The 20,593-nt window shown below is 46.8% G+C and overlaps 8 protein-coding genes across 8 annotated transcripts; 3 read left to right on the forward strand and 5 right to left on the reverse strand.

Moving 5' to 3' along the window:
- Nucleotides 1-54: 54 nt before the first annotated feature.
- On the reverse strand, nt 55-1,160 carry EV420DRAFT_1752888 (uncharacterized protein; the record flags this gene model as incomplete). The annotated part of the gene is made up of 4 exons (XM_060480431.1): nt 55-330; nt 590-725; nt 809-1,009; nt 1,053-1,160. The coding sequence occupies 4 exons, from the start codon at nt 1,158-1,160 to the stop codon at nt 71-73; spliced, it is 705 nt and encodes a 234-aa protein (XP_060323270.1). The 3' UTR covers nt 55-70.
- A 2,109-nt stretch (nt 1,161-3,269) lies between these two features.
- On the forward strand, nt 3,270-3,797 carry EV420DRAFT_1583490 (uncharacterized protein). The gene has a single exon (XM_060474733.1). The coding sequence runs from the start codon at nt 3,476-3,478 to the stop codon at nt 3,734-3,736; it is 261 nt and encodes an 86-aa protein (XP_060323271.1). The 5' UTR covers nt 3,270-3,475; the 3' UTR covers nt 3,737-3,797.
- A 700-nt stretch (nt 3,798-4,497) lies between these two features.
- EV420DRAFT_1279513 (uncharacterized protein) lies at nt 4,498-4,887 on the reverse strand (the record flags this gene model as incomplete). Its single annotated transcript, XM_060468149.1, has 1 exon — nt 4,498-4,887. A coding segment is annotated over one exon (390 nt), but the record flags the coding sequence as incomplete, so codon positions are not given.
- Nucleotides 4,888-6,522: 1,635 nt separating this feature from the next.
- On the reverse strand, nt 6,523-7,310 carry EV420DRAFT_1583499 (uncharacterized protein). The gene is made up of 2 exons (XM_060474734.1): nt 7,144-7,310; nt 6,523-7,093 (listed from the first exon to the last, which is right to left on the reverse strand). The coding sequence occupies exons 1-2, from the start codon at nt 7,303-7,305 to the stop codon at nt 6,536-6,538; spliced, it is 720 nt and encodes a 239-aa protein (XP_060323273.1). The 5' UTR covers nt 7,306-7,310; the 3' UTR covers nt 6,523-6,535.
- A 5,152-nt stretch (nt 7,311-12,462) lies between these two features.
- Nucleotides 12,463-13,908, reverse strand: EV420DRAFT_1583503 (uncharacterized protein). The gene is made up of 6 exons (XM_060474735.1): nt 13,622-13,908; nt 13,529-13,565; nt 12,978-13,479; nt 12,818-12,925; nt 12,712-12,766; nt 12,463-12,657 (listed from the first exon to the last, which is right to left on the reverse strand). Exons 1-6 carry the CDS (start codon nt 13,650-13,652, stop codon nt 12,632-12,634), a joined length of 759 nt encoding a protein of 252 aa, XP_060323274.1. The 5' UTR covers nt 13,653-13,908; the 3' UTR covers nt 12,463-12,631.
- Nucleotides 13,909-14,865: 957 nt separating this feature from the next.
- EV420DRAFT_1650848 (uncharacterized protein) lies at nt 14,866-16,217 on the forward strand (the record flags this gene model as incomplete). The annotated part of the gene is made up of 6 exons (XM_060478506.1): nt 14,866-14,974; nt 15,025-15,066; nt 15,117-15,367; nt 15,423-15,501; nt 15,555-15,883; nt 15,939-16,217. The coding sequence occupies 6 exons, from the start codon at nt 14,866-14,868 to the stop codon at nt 16,215-16,217; spliced, it is 1,089 nt and encodes a 362-aa protein (XP_060323275.1).
- A 508-nt stretch (nt 16,218-16,725) lies between these two features.
- Nucleotides 16,726-18,355, reverse strand: EV420DRAFT_1752892 (uncharacterized protein). The gene is made up of 6 exons (XM_060480432.1): nt 18,128-18,355; nt 18,037-18,078; nt 17,748-17,983; nt 17,612-17,690; nt 17,240-17,559; nt 16,726-17,186 (listed from the first exon to the last, which is right to left on the reverse strand). Exons 1-6 carry the CDS (start codon nt 18,225-18,227, stop codon nt 16,983-16,985), a joined length of 981 nt encoding a protein of 326 aa, XP_060323276.1. The 5' UTR covers nt 18,228-18,355; the 3' UTR covers nt 16,726-16,982.
- An 870-nt stretch (nt 18,356-19,225) lies between these two features.
- On the forward strand, nt 19,226-19,649 carry EV420DRAFT_1486246 (uncharacterized protein; the record flags this gene model as incomplete). The annotated part of the gene is made up of 3 exons (XM_060470368.1): nt 19,226-19,275; nt 19,335-19,463; nt 19,514-19,649. 3 exons carry the CDS (start codon nt 19,226-19,228, stop codon nt 19,647-19,649), a joined length of 315 nt encoding a protein of 104 aa, XP_060323277.1.
- Between the last annotated feature and the right edge of the window lie 944 nt (nt 19,650-20,593).

A 20,593-nucleotide genomic window follows, 5' to 3' on the forward strand; every position in this document is an offset into this window, starting at 1 on the left:
CAGGTTGCTTGTCATAAACAATCTCGGCCTTTCCCTTCCACCAACGCTTAGTATCCTTGACGTGTTTTCACTATAACTTGTCGTCATCTTTGTAGAGCTTCCAACGATGGACAGCAATAGCTGCAGCGCTTACTTCATTACCCTCTCGTGACTCCTGAAGGTCCTGAAGATTCACGGCACTAATTCCATTGACTAGTTCTATTTTTACCGCTCCCCGCCATGACCATCGGCTGAGATTGCAGCGCTCTCTACCCCTCCCTACTCCATGTCTATCTCGACTACAGTTCTCTCTAATTCTATTACTCTGTGTCTGCGTGCTACCGCGCTGCTCTGCAGTGAAATTGCAAAAAAAGAGAGAATCAACTACCGGCTGAGACGCTGCCTGATTGCTCCTCGAAGGTCCCATCTTTCGTGATTTATGTTCAAAAATCGACTACAGGCTGATTTCCTGGCTGATTTCCCCTTGAAGGTTCCCTTTGTGATATTCCAACTGCGTGTTTTCCGCACCGATTCTGATCACTGTGTTCTTCAAAATTGCGGAACGTTGACCTATTTGTTAATGAGGGCCTCTGCGGTGACAATGATCCACCATCGACCATCAGATGCATCATTGTTGGCACCAGCATTTTCTCCAGTCTCTCAGCTCCTTCCTCAACTTGGACTCCGTCTTCTCTGCATCTGCTAAACTTTGTCTGACGGTCGTTGTGCTGCCCTGGAGTGATTTCCTAAGGGAAGAACCGGCAGGTTGATTCATCGCATGATTACCGCATGGAGAGTTTTGCCTTCATGATCATTGATCCTTACTTACGCTAGGGCCGATACCTGCTTCAGTGCTTCTATTGTAGCGTGGATGAACTGCCATGCGATTTCGCCTGATGACCCTTCGTACACGCTTCGTCCCCCATGTCTGGCCCCTTCCTGACAATTCGGATTTTTTTTTCCTGTCGTAGTACGGCCAGCGCTGAGTCAGCGCAATGGTGTAGTTCCATTGGATATTGCCGAAAGGGTCCTGAACGAAGTGACGTCATCATTGCGCAATGAAACTAGATTACGGTGCCAAGAACATGGATACGAAGTGTGAAAGGTAAGTACTTGATCATCCCTCCGCTCTTTTCTTGGCCCTCTTCTAATGATACACCTGATAGCAGCCCCATGAACATGAATGCGACAATATTCTGAGGCTATGTTTTCCATCTGCAATGGCATCGTGGATCCACAGGCTTGTTTTGTAAACTGCACTTGTAAAAGATCTCATTTCGTCTATGCGTCTATTTATTGTCATGTCTACGGAATGGAGAAGGTAGCTACGCTTATTTCTAACCACTAAATGTAATCAAGTATGGCCTCCAGGATCATAACCGTGGCGAGCAGTTTATACAACTTGAACACTTTTGCCCGGAGTAACAAACATCACGTCGTCCTCGTCCGTAGACGTAACACTTCCTTCCATCTTCGACTTCGATAGGTGCTGCAGAGACCTTGGGAGCATACCATTACTTGGAGAATGCAAATCTGGGCTCCTAGACGCAACGCGAAGGAGAATCAAAGTCGGTGCGATTCCCTGTCCGAAATCCCGAGTAAGTCTGCTCTTCATCAGCAGCAATACATTCGACTTACTGTAACCGAAGCAAGAACCACTTGCGAGTAATTGCTGTATGGACTATTCGCCGCGATGAACGGGATGAAGACCGCCAATGCAACGACATATAATCAATACTGCTGATCGTCGGAACCCACAATGGACCGCCAGCGATCAGTGAGTCCATGAGGGCAAAAAACCTCATTTCCTCGGTCTCTCCATTCGCAATGAACCCCCGCCTGGCATAGAACTACCTCATGGCTAGATGCATCGTAGCCACGATGTACATGAACATTGAAATCCCGGCAAAGACCTTCGTCTGGCCCCTATGGGCAGTGCTACTCGACACTGTGCAAGTCATCTTTTAAGTTCTGTCGTGTAGGCAGGCTTCAACAGCGTACGTATCCTCCACAGTACGACAGCCAGCAACGCTGCGTACATCCCTAGGGTACTTGTACGGATGTGGCTTCTGAGACACTTCTCACCGTGTGTTAAGGATTCGATGATGACCCCATTGAACCAAGAGTCGGACACCTGTGTTGCGGGTACTTGGATAGACGCAAAGTCTGGGAGTATCTGCGACATCGCGTGGTGGACTGTAAGTTATTCGTTGTGTGTGAAACTGAAAGAAGGGTGGTTTGAAGGTTTGACAGATCCGACAGAGAAGTCGGAGCTTATGAATAGGTGTCGAAGTGCCTATGCCTTGGTAAGGCAACCATCATTCCCATATAATGAAGTATAGGGCTACTTGAGTTCCTGAGGGGAGTACTCGTACTGCTGTCGGAACGGTGAGATCTAAGTCTGTAGTATGACGATCCGCAAAGAGAGGACTTGATATCCTAAATCTCAGAGATGATTTTGGCATGACGCGACCCAAAAGTGCCCAATCCTACCTCAGACATCTCCTAGGCGACATTTAATTAATACGTCTATGTCTACTGGGCTATATATCTTGACTTCATGAAACCGATGAGACGATAAATAGTTTGGAAAATGCGTAGCCATGATGAACCCCACCTTATTTGAGGTAAATTCTGGCAACGCCGAGGAGCCCAAAACAATAGCTACTACAATGGCTCAGTCCCAATCTGGACTCTTGTCCTATTTGTGCCGAATTCCAGAAAACATGACACCCTGAGATGAAACGTCTGATCCTGATTTTATGGTCGGCATCGTGAGGAATACGCATAAGACTACTATGCACTATGCAACGAACCATAACTCAACTACAATGATAATGCTTTCCACAACGACTGCAGCCACAATAAGTAAAACCATGTACCGGAATAGGAAGCATGGGTGCGACTAGTATAAAGGATGACTCCAGGCGACGAAGAGGGCGGCCAGCCACAGAAATTGGTGCCCCAGAAACCCAAACATTCCTGGAGAATGAACCTCTTCACTTTTATCGTTGTCGCTTGCTCAATGGCTATGGGTACTGATCTCATCTCAAACTCGAACCGATACTGAAGACCGTTGTGACAGACATATTGCCTGGGCCTACCTATCCCAAAGCCCTGCGCCACACAAGCATGTGCCTTCATTCCCGAAGTATTCACAGAAGACACCGTTCCTGAACCCTGCCCGAGAGAAATATGCAAACAGACACCATAATACGTCAGACATGAAGTCGGAAGACCGTTATCGCACACTTATATATACAACCGATGAACACCGCCATATAACTAATGTTCAGGCGACCAGTTGATCAATTACAGGATAGAAGTATTGAATTTATACATATAAAATGCATCGAGACGTAACAAGTATATAAAGCTAACGCCAGAAGGTACGAATAGGTCAGCTTCGTAAGTGAAAATTTCAAGCATCTCAGTATTATATCTACGCTGCATCGTTTCTATCCCATACGATAAATATCCTTCTATTCCTGGGGGAATGCGTTCCCATCTCTCAGCCTCAATGTGGGCAATTGTCCTCGTCACCTACGCCAACATCGTGAGTCACCTCACTTCTCTGCGGTGCAACGAAGAATTAAAATCAAATAGATTGTTGAAGCCCGCCCAGTCCCAGAGCCGTGCAGAGGTGTCTGGTGCTTCAACTGGGGAAGCTATTACGGAGGAAAGGGTTCGAATGCTGAAAATTTATGAAACAGCAAGGAATGTTCAACGGTCTGAACAAAGGATGAGGATCAGCTGAAATTTAAAAAGTAGAGTAGTTTTAATGGCCGTCCTCACCTAGAATCATCCACTCTTTTAATTACCTCTCCCATACTTTCTCTTTCTATCGTCATGAACATCGTCCGGGTACGCCAGCGTTGGAGACCCGCCTTCCGAATGGCGTTGTCTAGGTGCGTCCCTCGCGAGACCTAAACCATCCGGGAGCATGATACCACGATAACTTGCTGGATTAGGCTCCCCATGAGGACATTCTCCTCCTGCATGTCGAACACCTATCCTTCTACACCGAAAGCATCCCTGCCGACTCCGCAAAAAGTGCCTTTGTTCATTCGTAAGCGACGGAAGGCTCGGATATGGATCAAACTTGGGTCGATCCGGTAATGAACGACTGTGAACTCTGAGTAGGAGCGGCGTGGGGGATGAGGGTGGCGGTGGCGGTGAGGACAGGGACGATGATTTGGGCACGTTGTTGGTGCGAGGGATGGGCGAGGGAGGAAGAGGAGGACTGGTCGTCGCGCGTTTTGGTGATAAATCTGGGTCACGTTTGCGCAGACGTGGATCAGTTGGCGTGGCGGATACTGGTGTGGTAGTCATTATGTCGCTCTCTGAATCGCGATCAGCATCATCACCCGTTTCCTCGAGACACCTGATCAAAAGGATCCACTGCATGAGGTCATCCTCCCTCGGAGCATCAGTGTCGCGTAGGTGTATGGAGGAGAGATGATTATTGAGGTGTGATTTGAAATGTTCGAGGAGTTCGTGATTGCTGAGATGATGGTGCGTATTCCGGAGGAACGTGTTCTTAGAACGAAGTCGTGTTATCCATACGATGACGGGTTCGTCTACTCCCTGATAGGTCGCCAAGATGGAATCCTTCATCTTCCGATCCCAGTCTCTCGGAAGAAACGCTGCCCGTAATTCAGACAGGAAGTTCGTAAGCGTCAACGAGCAAAGACGCGTCATATCGGCCATGAACCAGTCTCGTACAAGTGGATCCTTGAAACCGAGTGACAAACAAGCAACGTGCTTTGAAGGAAGAAGAGCTTCATTGCTCTGGATGTAGGTGCGCGCCATGAATTCATATTCTGTGAAGTCGCAAGGAGTGAACGGATCACAGCAAGGTTTGATGATAGGGATATGGGAACTGCTATACTCGAAGCGCGAAGTCATCCCAGTCGAGGAGGTCATGGTACTGTAATGGTCGAGTAGCTCGCTCGTTTGTGCAAGAAAAGGGTAGCGCGGAGGTAGTGTGGTGCCCCGAAATCAGTTGTTCGGTGCGCTGCTCGAAGTCTCTCGAAACTACATTTTGAAATAAGAGATGGACCCGAGTTAACAAAGCACCATGACATGGTACGCGGCGGATCCCGTGGATGAGATGGATTGAACGATAAGGTACTAAAGGAGAACATGAGAATGATATGAATGGTCGCGTTGAAGAAAACATAGAAAAAGACTAGAGCAAGGTCCGCCTAGTAAGGCGCAGCAGGAAATCGGACGTTTAGGCCTGGTATGACCGCGCTTCCGAAAACAGACGACAAAGGAAGAACATATGGTTCGTGATGGCGGCAATGACGAGATCATGAATTCTTGATGAGACTTTGGTCCGAACATCAAATTCATTCAAGCGCGAAATATGATCTGTGGCGTAGGATGACTGAATAAAAAGAAAGCTAGGCCATTTTGGTACGTGGTGATTCGTCCAACAACCGGTGCTCGTCCGCATTCATGGTACAGTCACAGATTTTCTCCCAGCTTGGATGAAGCTACTCCGACGCGCAGGAGAAGAAGAGGCCGCAATCAAAGATATTCTAGACGTCGAATTGTAGGGGATAGCACACTTGGAGAATCTGAAGGAATCCGATCGCTAATATAGAACTGCATTATCAGTGTCGTAAAAACATTGGGAGCGCGATAATGGGACGAACGCTCTCCCTCCATGATTCTGCTAAGGGCCAGTAACACGTGTTGCCCGATGCATGATGAGTGCGACTAGCGCTCAGCCACATCCTGCTGGCTGCCAATAAATTTGATCCATATCTCCAGTAAGGAGAACTATCGTACGAGCGAAGAAAACGTGCTGCGAACCAACTGTAATGATCAGGACAGTTGAATGATGGACACAGCAAGTAGGACCGGAAGCTTACCTAGCTTTTTTCACAAGATACGTTCCCTAAATACGTGATACGGGAGAGAAAAGAGACTGTCAATTGGCGGTAGGTACGAATGTCCATCGAAGTCGCTGGTCAAAAGTTGACTTACGGCCGAAAGTTCCGACTCCGACCCACGGAACAATCCGGTCACGACTTACCCCTAAACACGACAACGCGTGGCGGTTCTGCCTTCTTCTGGAGACTAAAGATCGTCTAATACGATGGAGTTCAAAGTTAACGTCAAATGGCGATGTTATTCTCAGCTGTATGCTTCTACAAGTTTTCTGAAGTGCTTCAGATCGCCAGTCGAATCCCTTTCCTTCACCTCGCTAGACCTCGGCGCTATGGTCCAGAATTCATAACAATATTGAGGGAGGACAGCATTCTAATGAATTTATCTGAGATCCAAGGGCTCACATGTACCATGTAAGTGTCTGTTGCATTGATGTCTCTTGAACTTTACATTTTCCTGATAGGCACGACACCCAAATCCGGTTCCGATGCATGGGCCGCGTTGATCTCTTATTGAAACAATGCATCCTCATCTGGCATTGCTTACACAGAGAAAGACCATATATGATAGAAGGCGTGTCACGAATGTTCATTATTCATTGCTCAGTATTCATGAATCGTTAAGTACCGTCATTGGTTTTGTCCAAATTAAGGACTCATGCATCGCATTTGAACACCCAATCTACAACCTTCTGAAGCAAATTCCTCTCCTTCTTCGCCTTATCCTTATTCCGCATCGGCGGCATTGAAAGTTGATGCTTCGTCGCCACACCGTTCTCGATCACGAAGAACACGGTCGACTTCACCTTCGAGCTCGAGGGTACAGACCCCACAGGCGCAGGCTCTGCGGGATCAATCGATATTCCTGCTGCCTGAAGCTCAGCTTTCAAGCCATCGCTGATCCTTGGAGGAGGGGTCCTTTGTGTGATTCTTCGCAGTGGACGAGCGAGTTTGGTTTCTTGTATGGGAAGGGATGACTCTTCTTCTGCGCCTGATAGTACGTCTTCCTCCTCCAGGGGTTTTGCCGGCGATCGATGAACTGATTTTGGCAGCCGAGGTGGTACGGGTTTCGTAGCTTCTAGTAGTAGATTATGCGACGATCGTCGGGTGGGAAGCAATAAAGGAGACATCGGAGGGGAATTGGTTTCGCAGATGGGGATGCTGAAGGGAGTTTGTGGCTGTATTTGCGGAATTTCAGGTCGCAGTTCTTTACTCTGGAATCCGTACTTAACATCAAGTCTGAGAATGGCAACGGTAATCTCACCCTTATAAGTGACCGAAAGAGTAATTCTCCCTGGTTCAAGTAACCCTCTACTAGGCAAAGAGAGCTCATCGCTCGGCGAAGTTCGGTTACAGCATTATTTTGGTGGCCTAGGAGAAGGAGGAAGGTAATGGATTCGTTCGGGGTCGCAGTGGTGTCATTCATCGGAGTTTGTAGTAAGTGGTTATATCTCGATCCCCCACTTCGGTATCATCCGCTTCCTGAGCAACTATTCGGCACCTTGCTATTTATCTGCCGGATTGCCCTGGGGCCAGTGTTGAGTCGATTGTTCAATGTCGAACTTAGATGTAAGAGGAGAAAAGGCACAAAGTCCGAACTGACATAGTATCTAGAAAATAATAAATGTACATGAAGAAATGAAAATGGATGCTTTCGAGACTCCGACACTCGAGAGAGTCCATGCATTGTCGACTCTCCAGGTATCGTGATTTTTCAGTGGTACTATGGTACTATGGTATTTTCTTGACTATCGTGGAAGTTACTGCCGCAATGCCATTGTCAATTCCTCAGTTTATCATTACATCACTGGCTTTCTCAAGACTCAAGTCCGCTTTTTAGCGTTAAACGTTAAACACTCTATATCGACAAATTACAACCTCGTTTTTAAAAGTGTTACAACTGAACAACGTTGTATAATCAGTAATGCACAATAATTTTATTTGTGGGTCTGATGAAAACCATGCTGTGTCGAAATTTGCATGTCGCTATCCGTTTGCACATGCCGACCACCCGCAATAAGCCGAACACTTGCCACGAAGGTGCCGGATACCCAGAGGTTCAACGGCTCCCGCAATTGGCTCCATAGGTCCTACGACCGGATCATAACCTTGTTATGGTGACGAGGGCTGAGTCGGTGTTGATGTTTTACCCCAATGAACCTTATCAAGCGTTTCTGAGCCAGTAGCAGTGTAGAAATGTCTTTTAATTCTGCTATAATCTAAAGAATACCACAACTCAGCGTACATTGCTGCAAGCCGACCGTGTCCGCGGAAGTCCGAGTAAGTCAGGCCTGATTATCCGAGTTTCTCCGTTGTACTTCGCTTCATCTGGGGCTTCTTCGTTTCAACATCCTCAGGTACCCGGGATCGAGATATAACCACTCACTCGAGACTGCATTCATCGCTGAGGATATTGAGTTCGCGGGTTCATTTTGCATGGAATATGTACCGAAAAGAACAATACGGATCTGGTTAAGGGTTCTATTGTTTATTTTCCCTTGTTTTTTTTCAGGTATAGGTTGTCGCCTTGACGACGCTGGCCTTCGTGAACAACTAACTGTTTTAGGATCTATCAAAGCCACAGTGTTTCCGGTTAGTGATGGTAAAATAACAATATCAAAGATAGGCGCACGAAGGTCATCGAGCAAATTAACCCTCGCCGGAGAGACTTAGTACATGTTCTCATTTTCAAATTTCTACTCATCGCATTCGCTCTGATAAGTGTTGTGCTGTCGCAGAGATTGATGTCTTCCCAAAACCCCGAGGCAATCTTCAGAGAACCTGACAGGCGGAACGTCAGTGGAAAACATTGGGCCATATTAAAAAAATGATGCGTAGCTTTGTATCACACCTGGTTTAATTGGTTGCGAGTTATGGGCAAGAAGACTGTCCATAAGTATCTGGCGTAAAGGGCGGGATAGATGTTCACATTCAGGACAGAAGGTCGGCAATCATCCGGTAAATCATTCACAGCTCATCCGGACCGGTAAGTTGTAACCCCGAAAAAAGGGATCATTTACCGCTTACTCGCGGATTTACCAGTCTGTGCTCTGGTTCGCTCTTGCTGTGAATATTTGGCACCCGTCTCTGCATGGTTCTGATATCGGTTAGTGAATTTGTCCTGTTGCAGCACGACTGAGCAATAAGGATCTTAGTGCCTTTTTCATGCAATTTTTCTCCTGAACGGACATAGTCGATATCTGGAGCAATCAATGACCTTTACCCTCTTCAACACTGTAAAAACATTTATAGCTACCTGTCGATGTATCGGATATGTTAACAATATTCGTTGAACTGCCTGCTTTTTCGAGTGCAGGTGCACCAGCGATCGGCAGGAGATGCCTCTGAGTCTTTGTCGCCTCTGTCCGGTGTGCTCAGGCTTCCAGGCTTTTAAATTTCAGGCTCCGATGAAATACAAGTTACCGTTGATGGACCCCTGTGTTGATTGACTTGCTTCATCGTTCAAGCAACTTAGATGCTGATTCTCAACACCTCGTGTTCTCCGTCGATCCGTTCTATTCAGTCACTTTAGTCTTCTAAATCTAGTTGAACCGATGGCTGCCGTTGAACCTACCATCCGGGAACCCCGTCTTGTTCATGATGTCGAAATCGTGGATTCTGAAGCCGCCTCCTTCCATTTACGAGCACTCCTCTGGTCGGATGGGGAAGACTTCTTTTACCTCCAACTTCCCAATTGACGTCCTCGTGACGAAAATGATGTGGCTCGCTCCGCCCTTAATCGTGATGCCAAACTCGTACCACGATCTTTATACCAAACCATCCCGCCCCCTGGATTAATACGCGCCCAGGAACCTTTACCTGAAGAGAGCTACATAAAAGTTGGCAGCATAATCCATTTCATCCGGAGGATGTTGACAAGTCCACTATTTGGTCGTATATGATCCAGGAAGCTCGGGTCTGTGAGACGCTGAGCACCCTCATCAGAATGCGGCACGATATTATGGATATGTAGAGAAGGATGGATTGATGGTCGGACTGTGTTTCAAACGATATGGCCAGACGCTTTCAGATACCGTGGAGAAGGGTGTAATTCCGAGGAAAGACATAGAATGCTCGCTGGATCAGATCAAGAAAGGTATCGGCCGCATTAGTCTTGGCTTAGTACATGTGAGTTCGTTTCACAAGTTCCATGGCGCATATCTCTGACCACCGCGCAGAACGATATTAATCCCAGTAACATTTGACTCGATGCGATGGTTGATTCATGCCACGAGCAAGGCGAATAGATGCTCGACGGAAAATGTGGTACATTTCCTTTCACTGATGATCCGGAAACAGCAGAGTTTGAGAAAGATTGCGATTTATATGGACTCGAAAAAATACAGGAATGGATGGAAGAAAGTATTCCGCGAGAGATCGATTAGGTACGAGCGGCAACATATGTATCTGTTATGGATATTGGGTATCCACTAATTCGGTGCATGAGTCAACACATGCCCGTACTCGGCCTTCTCGGTCCTAGTAGTGACTTGCTCGTACTTTCTCTTATTTTCTTTTACTTTCTCTATTCTTCTTACTAACACTAGAATATTATGGAGCATTGTAGAACAATAATGACCCAAACCTTTCCTTAGTATATAGACTCGTAGATAACATTGTATTAAAGAAGCTTTTACCAATCTACCACTTTCAGGACACCTTCACTGCGTGAACCATCAGCTACGCCTAGCGCTTTCTGACACCAACCCGAAGGTTACGCTTAGCGCTTGCCTTCACCCTCGGCCCGTAATAGCTTCGCACTTACAGGCTTTCTATATCGGTAATTGCTCCGCGCTTACCGGCTACTTCCCTCAGTAATTGCTTCGCGCTTGCTGATTTCCTTTATTTCGCAAACAGGACCACTCAGGTCTCCTCACGAACCCTCACCGGAATCCATTATATTCCCTAACGACATACATCTCGTCTAATTAATCTTACCTCACTTCGATCACCACTCCTCGCTTTGTGCTCGCATCTCCGGATTTCAGCAGATCCATAACGGTATCTTCTCAACGTTTGGTGGACCATTATATTATTTCATTTGATAGTGTGGGGAAATACTCATGATGGCCTGATTTGAGAGACGGATCCCTGCGTGCTACACACGATGCAGTTGCATCTGCGCATCCTAATACTCAACTAAATATGCATGGCGTGTTCCTTCCTTTGGTTCCGTGACATTGCTCAACGGTCTTGTTAGTGTCCTTCATTTCTTCCCGGTTTAGCCCCGTTGTGGAAGAGGGGAACATTGCTCAAGAAATCCAAATTATTTACTTACCTTCGTTGAGACCCATTTCCTTCTGACTGACGTATTTGAAATTTGTCCCGATACATCTTGTATACACCACGTAAAGTTTGTCACGATTTCTTACGGTTATTAAAGTGCCTTTATTTTCAACAATGGCTTAAGCGTTAAGAGACATTGAACCATAATTAGCGTCACGAAACAAGGGAAAACACTAGAACAGATACCTTGGCGTAAAGGTGAATCGTCGGTAGAAAGTGCATGAAGATAAGACTGGTACCTGCATATCCATTATCGTATCTGACCCTAGCGATGCATGCTCCACATACTGAAAAGCAGGGCATATCCACCGAGGGCCTGGACATCGTTTTCGGAAGAAAGACACATTGAATATCACACTCAATCGGAGAAAGGGCGTTCAAACAGCGTGGTTAGAATGTATCCACGAGAGGCTGCGTCCATCGTAAATATTCTGCTAGTATGAAAATCGAGATTCGAAACTGATTTCCCTCTTTCGGAAACTGCATATACCCCTCAAATAGTCCGGACCTTAGGCATAGAATAGGGAATGGAGAAACGGAAGTGGCGATTGTAGTTACAAGCCATAGAACGGAGAACAGAAGCGATCCTGCACCCTAAAAGGACAGGACAATCCACACTGGGAAAAATGTCTTTTAGCCTGATTGCGAGTAAATTTTCCTATGTTGTGCAGTGAGATATACCGGATATAGTTAGCCAATGGTATTGAAATCATGTGCAGAAAGCACAGCGGTAATCCTGCCAACGGTAGAAGCTATTTCACCTAATGAAGGGTCGATGGGCTATCGACAAGGAGAACACAGTGTTTCCCTTTATCACCGTCCCAGATGAGAACGGCCATTTCTGACTCTCGCTGGTCCTTGAAAGGCAGCTACGGCGGGTGTGGCTTTGACGGTCCGCGGACGCCAACGTGGGAGTAGTTAATAAACCCAACAGCAGAGACCAGAGGAGAAAGAACGTCAGCATTGACTTTCAACATTGCCCAGGTCGCGAAATGTTGCCTCTCAGCCGTTTCCAGAGTTAAGCGCTTCGCGTACTCCAACTCATTAGCGGGTTTATCCTATAAATGTATCGACGCAGCGCAAGTTGTAAACGTCCGAGTAGTCAGCTCACGGCGGAGTAGCAGCCGATAAGGTCATGGAAGTTCACAGTGTCCTGAAAGAGCGATAGATCCACTGATATAACAGCCTATTCTAGGTCCAGAGGAAAACTAGACCGATAATAATCGTGAGTCTCAGGGCAAAGTTACTGAGGAGGATGACATGGCATTGAAATATTACCAGTGAAAGAATCCCAGGTGCGAGTTGCGTGTCTTCTGATGATTCCTATTTTTAGTCTGAACCTCAGTCAAAGGAATGAAGATACGGTATTGCAAACTGCATTGACTAGGGTGCTAGAAGACAGCTGTAGTTATATTACAACGATGTTCTGGTTCGATAGCTTGAACTACTAAATTGCTGAAAGTGTGTCACCACTTCTCGTGAGCAGGACGAACTGTCAAATACTACACATCAGCAAAGAAGCAAGAACGTTGAAAATATGACTCACGATCCAATTCCCAAGTCCAGGTCGACCGAGGCTGCCTGACAAGATACAGGTACGACTAGGATGGTGGTTCAACATCAGTCATCAATGGCACGCGACACCTACATACTTCTGCTATACCGTCCGGCGACAATCGCACATCTTCATTCTTCTCCCATTCAGGGTCATTGCGATATTCGCGGGTCCTGTTCGTCAAAATACCTCCATCAATGATAGCCTGCGGTTGTCGGTCAATGACTGCAGTCGGAATGGCGACGAGAGCAACTCACATGGGAGACATGAATGTTCTGCTTCCCAAATTCCTTCGCCAGACTCTGCGACAATGCCCTCAACGCATGCTTCCCAGCTGAGAATGCACTGGTCGTGACGTTCCCCCTCACGCTTGCTGTAGCTCCCGTAAAGATCAACGACCCTCTCTTGCCCTTCTCATCCAAGCTGTTCTTCTGGAATGCTTGGATGATGTTCTTCGAGAAAGTGAAAGCCCCCTCGATATTGGTCTGTGTCACAGCTTGGATATCGTCGGGTGTGACGTCGAGGAATGGCTTCCAGACGCCGTGGGCGGCATTGTAGAGTGCAACCCGGATAGGCTGGCCTTGGTAGTGAGCATGTAGCTGGGCGAAGGCAGAGTTAATGTCTGCTGTGCTGTAGGATGAGATGGTGAATGGGGCGGCGGTTCCGCCAGCAGAGGTAATCTCGTCCGAGAGGGCCTTGAGAGAGTCGGCGCCACGAGCGATGAGAGCTATCGCATAGCCTTCTTTGGCGAAGAGACGCCTGCTTTTTATCAGATAATTTTTGCAAGAGAAGAGAAAGAAAAACGTACGCTGCTGCCGCGCCAGTGCCAGTACCCGAACCAAGACCTGTATTTGTAGCGAGTTAGCTAGCTTTCTCAACGAGAGTACTGAAGGTAATCTACCTGCGATAACAGCTACGGGTTTGTTTATCATGTTGCAGAGATATGATGATGGGAATTGAAGAGCAGGATGAGCGACTATTTATTCGTGAATGGCGAAATTGTCAGCTAAGAAAGCCATTACCAATCGATGTCTGATAATGCTCATGCCGGGAGATTCTGACACCATGCCGAAAGCGACGATTACGAACACCGCGGCTTGGCTCTCAAGGAAGCGGAGGCTTTTCTTGTAAGCAAAAAGGACCGATCGTTAAAGAGCAATGAAAGGGAAGACGTTTGAAAATTGGAAGGGTTGTCTTTATTTGGCTGTGGCGTGTCAACCTGGAAATGCCGAAACAATGCTGATCCTCCGGTAATCAACCGGCAATGTAACAAGTTGACTCTGTTCAGACGTTCGGAGGAGAACCGGCCGGCTTACACTCCACGTTGCATCAAAGCAGGCTGTCCACCACGTTCTGAGAATTTGCGTGAGTAATCAGCATAGTAGCCGTGATCCCTATCTCTGATCATCGACGGTCATAATCATGAGCTGTCAGTGTCTCGACTCTCAAAGGCCCGGGGAGGAAGAAGGCAACTTTCTTTCGGATTCCTCGCTCGAGCAGTGACTACAACCTGAACATGATCAATTTACAGAACATCTATCCATACTCCGTGTATCCATTATGAATCAGAAGAACACTGCTTCCACGCAGGTTTTTAAGCCCAACCCTGTCCCAACGAGCCGTTGTCCAAGAAGGATCAATCTTCCAAAGGTAAAAATCTCATCTCGTCAGTCATCCTTCTCGCTGAATCATAAACGTGATCTAGTTCGCCAGTAAGCGGTGTTTTTCCTCGACCGTTGTTCGTTGCGACGTGAACGATCTGCCATGTAAACGTGGAACGATCACCATCCCTTCTACTGAAGAAGATGGGATCTGATATTGATTTTCTTGCCGCAGCTCCAACAGAGAATCATCATCTCATTCTTATGATGAGTTCATTTAAGCTCGAGAAACCAAGGGAGTGGCCTCATGGCTAACTTCGTCGAGCCATGAATATCACTTACGGTATGACGACAGTATTCGCTTCAGCATCCTCTCAATACAATCCATCAGCGGTGAAATTTTTACCACTATTTGCGGCAAGGCTTTAGACGATGCTCCGGTTACTCGCTCGTTATGAAACTCGGGATCCCTTACCCTTTAAGTTTTCTTTAAATGCAGCCGTTTATCCTCAGCGGTCCTTGTACCATCAAAATTTCCACCGCAATGTCGATGACAACAACAATCCCGAGTCTCTCCCCTGAAGACCTACGAATCATCTTCGAAACTACAAATACCTATCTCAATATAACAATTATGGAAGCATCACTTTTCGGTATGTCACCCTAGATCCGAGTGCTTTGCATTCCTTCGATACTACTACAGGAATCTATACGGGCGTCTTCTGTGCTACAATGTGGAATATCTGTTCGTGTAACTGTACTTATCTATTTAAATTTGCTAACACGATGAGGTAGTTTCCTCGGAACGGTCTGAAAGCGGCCGAGGAAAACAAATCATGATCACCATCATTTCGTGTCTCTTCATCTTGGAAGCAGTAACCTTCGGAACGGACTGGTCGTTCACACACAATGCATTTATACAGAATGGGTGGAACTTTTTCACTGTATTTGGAGCGCTCCAAGGACACAGTCCTACATCCTTTAGGATGTCATTGACGATAAACATTGACGGTGGGATCAGTACTATCCTCGCGGATATATCGATGGTATGTCAGGCACAATTCTCCATATAATACAACAGCCTTGACGTATTTCTTGTAGATTTGGCGGTGTTGGACAGTCTGGGGACGACGATGGCCCATGATCGTTCTCCCCACCCTCTGCTCCCTTGCCGGAACAGGTACGTCAACCCATCGCAATTCTTCATATGTCGATGTCTCATCAATTATAAAGCTACCAAGGTCTTTCAAACATATCATTACGTCCATGACAACACTAATAACATTGCGGATACCAATTCCTATCACATTGAAACGATGTGGACGATCTCGTACCTCTCTCTCTCTGTGGCAACAACTATGGTCTGCACCATCCTTATTATGATCAGGATCTTTGTGGCTGGAAGAGCGAATCATGGTGGTATTCAATTATACAGAGGCGTGATCGAAATACTCGTGGAATCGGCCTTGCTCTATTCCGTCACGCTCCTCATTTATACTGTATTCATAGCCATAAACAATCCAGGAGGCTCGTATTTCGACGTCATCGCTCCTGTCGCACGAGTAGGTGTTTAATTCAAGGACGTACTTGATTCCACAGGCTGAAATATTTCTGCAGGGAATCGCACCAACTCTTATCGTGGGACGAGTCGCCGCAGGTCATGCACGACCCAATGATTCTTGGACCTCTAGTTCAGCTTCTTCGCTTCGCTTCGGAGCAAGTCCTGGGGGTCAAAGCCAAGGTACAACGGACGAAGAAGCTGGTGGACAAGAAGGGCAATGCCTGGCTGAAAGTTTCGGAGGTCATCTCAATGGCAACTGTGGTACGGAAGAAGAGGCTGTAAGCGGGCACGCTAATGAGCCTAGTCAAACCATGGCTGGTATTATTCAATCTTGAATGCTAAAATACCCGTTCGTATAATATAAAGCAGAGTAGGTGGTGACCTCCTGTTCTTAGCAACGTTATCGGAATAACAGTAGGTCTAACATTGCCAATAGACCCCATCAGTAACCTACAACGTGTTAGCGTACATAATGACAGCGTACGCTCTTAACTACCGTAGATTTAAATCCTAAAGACGCCGACGCTGCAAAATTTCAAGATCAACGGTCTGACATTGAATAAAAGTAACGCAGTAGCCTATGGTGTTCCTAAATTTGGACCTCAGAAGGGCGCGAGGGAAAGACAATGAACCGCTCCTTCAAAAAGGATTAGAAAAAGCGGATCACTGTTAAAATCATCAGGACGACATAAAGAATCAGGTAGCGTCATCGACTCACTTGAGACTCAGTGTTCTACGAGCTACCTAGGCCTCTGCAAGGGAATCCTGTTGGAATTACTGTGGCTGTACGAGCCGTCGGAATCAACCGGCTCCGAACCCGTTACGTACCGTACCCGTAGTTTTCTTCTCTTTACCGTTTACCACCATGTCGACATACTAGGTATAAACGAGTTGCTCATTTTCGTTCCCTCCCGTGCTCGAATCTCAACAAATCCCATTTCATACTTCCGGTACTTTGTGTTATGCTACGGCACAAGACAACGTATAGAACAGAAATAGGTGCTCCGAGAACTGGGATATTATGGGTGGATGGAACCGGTAAGGTACCAACTATTATTTCCACCTCTCTAATCATCTCCAAGATGACGATCGCACACCGCTCATACCACTTCCGCCGTCTTTTCCGGACCAATGAGCATCACATCACTATCACCCGCAACCGCTTCACTGCCTTCCCTTTCCGATCTCGGTAGGCACTGTAAATGCAGCGGATGCATATCATCCCTAGACGGACCCGTATCCATGTTCCTAGATACAACACGAAGAAGTATCAACGCCGGTGCGATTCCCTGCCCAAAATCCCTGTGAGTTTTACTTGTAAGCGAAAGAATTTCCAACTTACAACGACGGAGTCAAGCACCGCTCCCGGATACATGCTATAAGGAGTATTCTTCCAATCGAACACGATGAAGACCGCCAGGACAACGACATACAGTGCGGATGATTCTACCAAGATCTCTATGACGTGATGGTACAGGTTGGGCATGAAGTGCGGGGAACTCTTAGACTTGATCGCCTTAACCAAGCGGTACACGATGAGCGTAGTACAGATGATCGTTGTAGGGAGTGCCATAATGTAATACGCTAATCCCCAGCGGATGGAGGTTCTCCCCGAAGAATTTTCTTGCGAATGAAGTGATGGTTCCAGAAGCTGAAGGAAGTATAAAATACCAAAGACTTGGATTAGTAAGTGACAAGATTTCATCCAGCCTAGAGTCTAGGAACCTACTCAATCCGCACATGGTGCATATGCAAGGAAGGATGACGACCCTCCAGTTTCTTTCCCAGATAATCCAGCACCTCCAAATCTAATAAAAAATTCAATTCAGCACCTGCTTCTCCAGAAGTGCTGGCAGGATACATACGGTAACACCATCCGTGGTAAATATGTTGATACCTGCCACGATATCGCTGATCGTCAAGGCCCACATGGGGTTCATGAGGGCGAAGTACCTCGTTTCTTCTGTCTCTCCCTTGGTTATGAATGCCCATCTGGTATAGATCCACGTCATGGCAAGGTGCATCGTCGCCATGATGTACATAAACACCGAGATGCCAGCGAGGACCTTCACCTGCCGTCTACGGGTAGTTGTGCTTGACACTATGCAATGGACCTTTCAATTCCAATCGTGTAGGTTAGGATTAACTACGCACGAATCCGCTGTGTTACAACGGCAAGTAATGCTGTGTACATTCCTAAGTCATAATAATTTTCTGCACGACTGGTTTAAAACTGGAATCTTACCATGGGTTAGGGACTCGATGATAACTTCGTTGAACCAGGAATCAGAATACTGCGTAGCGATTATTTTGATAGATGCAAAATCGGGATCGATCTGAGACATGGTACAGAAGACCAATAGCTAATTAGCGAGGAGGAAGGGGTTTCACGGTTTCGTATGGAGCCTCGACATTTATGCGCAAGGGTCGAACGAGATGCCCCGGATATTTAAGGCTTAGCAAGCTATCGATCTTATTTCAGTCGCATTATTCCGATGGTGGAAATATTTTGATGGGTGTAGCGACCGCTACATGATGAATAGATACTAAATTCCGTTCGTTGCACTGTGCAATGAACTGCATATCCATCACCTAAAAGTGAAGAAGACCTATACGTTTCTTGATCTTGATAGAAAAAAAGATATCTTAACTGCGCAGATGGAGGTTTTTGATATCAAACGCGACTTGGGCGGAACAATGCACGATAACAAGCATAGAACTTACAGCGCTTCCGGAAAATAATGAGAATTGCCAGAAATGACGTCGTCATGTTTGCTGTGTGAAACCACCTTGTAAATACTCTTTTGGGTATTTACATCGTTAAACCATTGGCCCCTGAGCCGCCCAGACGTCGCCAAATGTGTCGAAGGGTTATGACCAAACTGAGTAAATATATCAGACTAATTGGTCGATGTAACTGATGACGCCATTTTCTGCCATTCCCATTATTTTCTGGAAGCGCTGTAGGTTGCTTCTGGATCGGTGTTGGTATAACCGTAGGCCGGTCGGATAACGGAAACACAGATTTTAATGTGGGCAGCCGACAGCGGATTGGGGAGAGTATAACACTAGCTCTGAGATGCCGAAGGAATGATGAGATACGACACAATGATAAATTAGGTCATGTCTATGAGGATCGAAGGGGCAGAAAGCCAAGAAAGCGAGAAGCCAGTGTGGGAACACGCGTGAATGATTCTGGTAGAGGCAATGAGGGGCACGAAGAACACCCGGGAAGACATCAGAAGATCCGGTAGTAAAAGCACACATTGAGAAGAGAAATCAGAGCCAGGCATGGTGGCAGTTGACTTCATGGCTCAAGTGCGGCAGTGCCCATGGCCATGGCATGGCAGACTCGGACGCAACTCGAATCCGGCCGCTGTTCCGATTCGGCCAGTGAGCTTTGTCAGCACCCTCTGGCACGGCAATTCCTTTTGCTTCTCACATACTTCTAGTCCTCCTAGGAAACGTGTCGAGATCGAGTCGCCCTCGCCACCACCCAAGACAGCACACAAAGAGGAAGATAACTGCATTATATGCTTGCAGGCTCTCGAAGACCGGACTTGCTCGCACTCCAGCGGCAGGTACGAGGGAAAAACAAGACCTTAAAAGGTTTCTACTCCAACCGTCGGAGCACCAATGTGGAGTTTCCGTGGGTTTTGGAGGAAGAGGAATCTTGGATGGGTGATGATAATGAACTACTGGATGAAGATGCCCCCGCCAGGATTGACTGGCGACAGTTCCATGTTGAAGTCTTGCAGGATGAGTGATGAGTCGAAGAAGCTGACTGGAGGCCGAACCAGATCTTGCATACGAAAGGCGGGCCTGGTTTGGTATAGCCAAAATGCATCATAATATAGCACCTATACCGGCAGGGAATGACTAGAAGCAGAAAATGGGGAGAAGAAATCTAAGCGACCAGAAGTCAAGTGGTTCAACTCGGAGTTGAACGCATCGAACGCACGCAAACGCAGTTGAACGCACACACGCAAGGGTCGAACGCAGAATTCTCCTCGCCTCCAGTACCCAAACCAAGACCTGTATTCAAAGCGAATGAATGAGCTTTGTCGACGCGAATGTTGAAGGCATTCTACCTGCGATAACAGCTACGGGTTTGTTCGTCATGTTGGAGAGATATGATGATGGAAATTGGAGAAAAGGATGTCGATGAGCGACTATCTATTGATGAGCAAGATGGCGAAATCGTCAGCTGAGAAAGACTTTACTAATCGATATCTGAAAATGCTCATGCCGGGAGATTCTGACACCATGCCGAGAGCGAAGATTGAGAACACCGCAAGCTTGGCCTATCGATAAATCGAGAGCTTTTTCCTGTAAGAAAAAGGACCGATTGTGGAAGAGCGAAGAAAAAGAAGCGTTTGAACATTGGAAAGGCTGTCTTTATTTGGCCGTGGGCGTGCCAAAGCCGAATTGCCGAAACAACGCCGACTGCACCGGGGCAATGCGTTAAATCTAAAGTCCTGCTTGAATCCTGGTATGACGAGGTCTTATACTGCCTCAGTCCACGCTTTATCAGCATGGGTATCGCTCCCGAAGGATGAGTATAAAGGAACATAGGGACGCTAATATCGTTGGAATAGTCAAGATACCGGAAAGGCAAAGGAGACCATCCAGCAGGGGGTTATAGCGCCCTCAGACTTTGCGTGAGTGGTCAATGTAGCTGCAATGAGATCCCTGATCATTGGATTTAATA

The sequence above is a fragment of the Desarmillaria tabescens genome (genome assembly GCF_030435595.1).
Source record: "Desarmillaria tabescens strain CCBAS 213 chromosome Unknown EV420scaffold_84, whole genome shotgun sequence".
In the NCBI taxonomy this organism is placed as follows: Eukaryota; Fungi; Basidiomycota; class Agaricomycetes; order Agaricales; family Physalacriaceae; genus Desarmillaria; species Desarmillaria tabescens.

Excerpts from the sequence above, each read along its gene's own strand:
- EV420DRAFT_1752892 (XM_060480432.1), bottom strand. The coding sequence starts at position 18,227 with ATGTCTCAGATCGATCCCGATTTTGCATCTATCAAAATAATCGCTACG. Across the intron at positions 18,079-18,127 it reads CATCGAGTCCCTAACCCATG|GAATGTACACAGCATTACTT; the intron begins GTAAGATTCCAG and ends ATTATGACTTAG. Across the intron at positions 17,984-18,036 it reads CGTTGTAACACAGCGGATTC|TGTCAAGCACAACTACCCGT; the intron begins GTGCGTAGTTAA and ends TCCATTGCATAG.
- EV420DRAFT_1583503 (XM_060474735.1), bottom strand. The coding sequence starts at position 13,652 with ATGATAAACAAACCCGTAGCTGTTATCGCAG. Across the intron at positions 12,926-12,977 it reads AGAACATTCATGTCTCCCAT|GCTATCATTGATGGAGGTAT; the intron begins GTGAGTTGCTCT and ends CGACAACCGCAG. Across the intron at positions 12,658-12,711 it reads CTGGACTTGGGAATTGGATC|TTCGTCCTGCTCACGAGAAG; the intron begins GTGAGTCATATT and ends AGTATTTGACAG.
- EV420DRAFT_1583499 (XM_060474734.1), bottom strand. The coding sequence starts at position 7,305 with ATGAATGACACCACTGCGACCCCGAACGAATCCATTACCTTCCTCCTT. Across the intron at positions 7,094-7,143 it reads TCTTTCGGTCACTTATAAGG|AGTAAAGAACTGCGACCTGA; the intron begins GTGAGATTACCG and ends TACGGATTCCAG.
- EV420DRAFT_1583490 (XM_060474733.1), top strand. The coding sequence starts at position 3,476 with ATGCGTTCCCATCTCTCAGCCTCAATGTGGGCAATTGTCCTCGTCACC.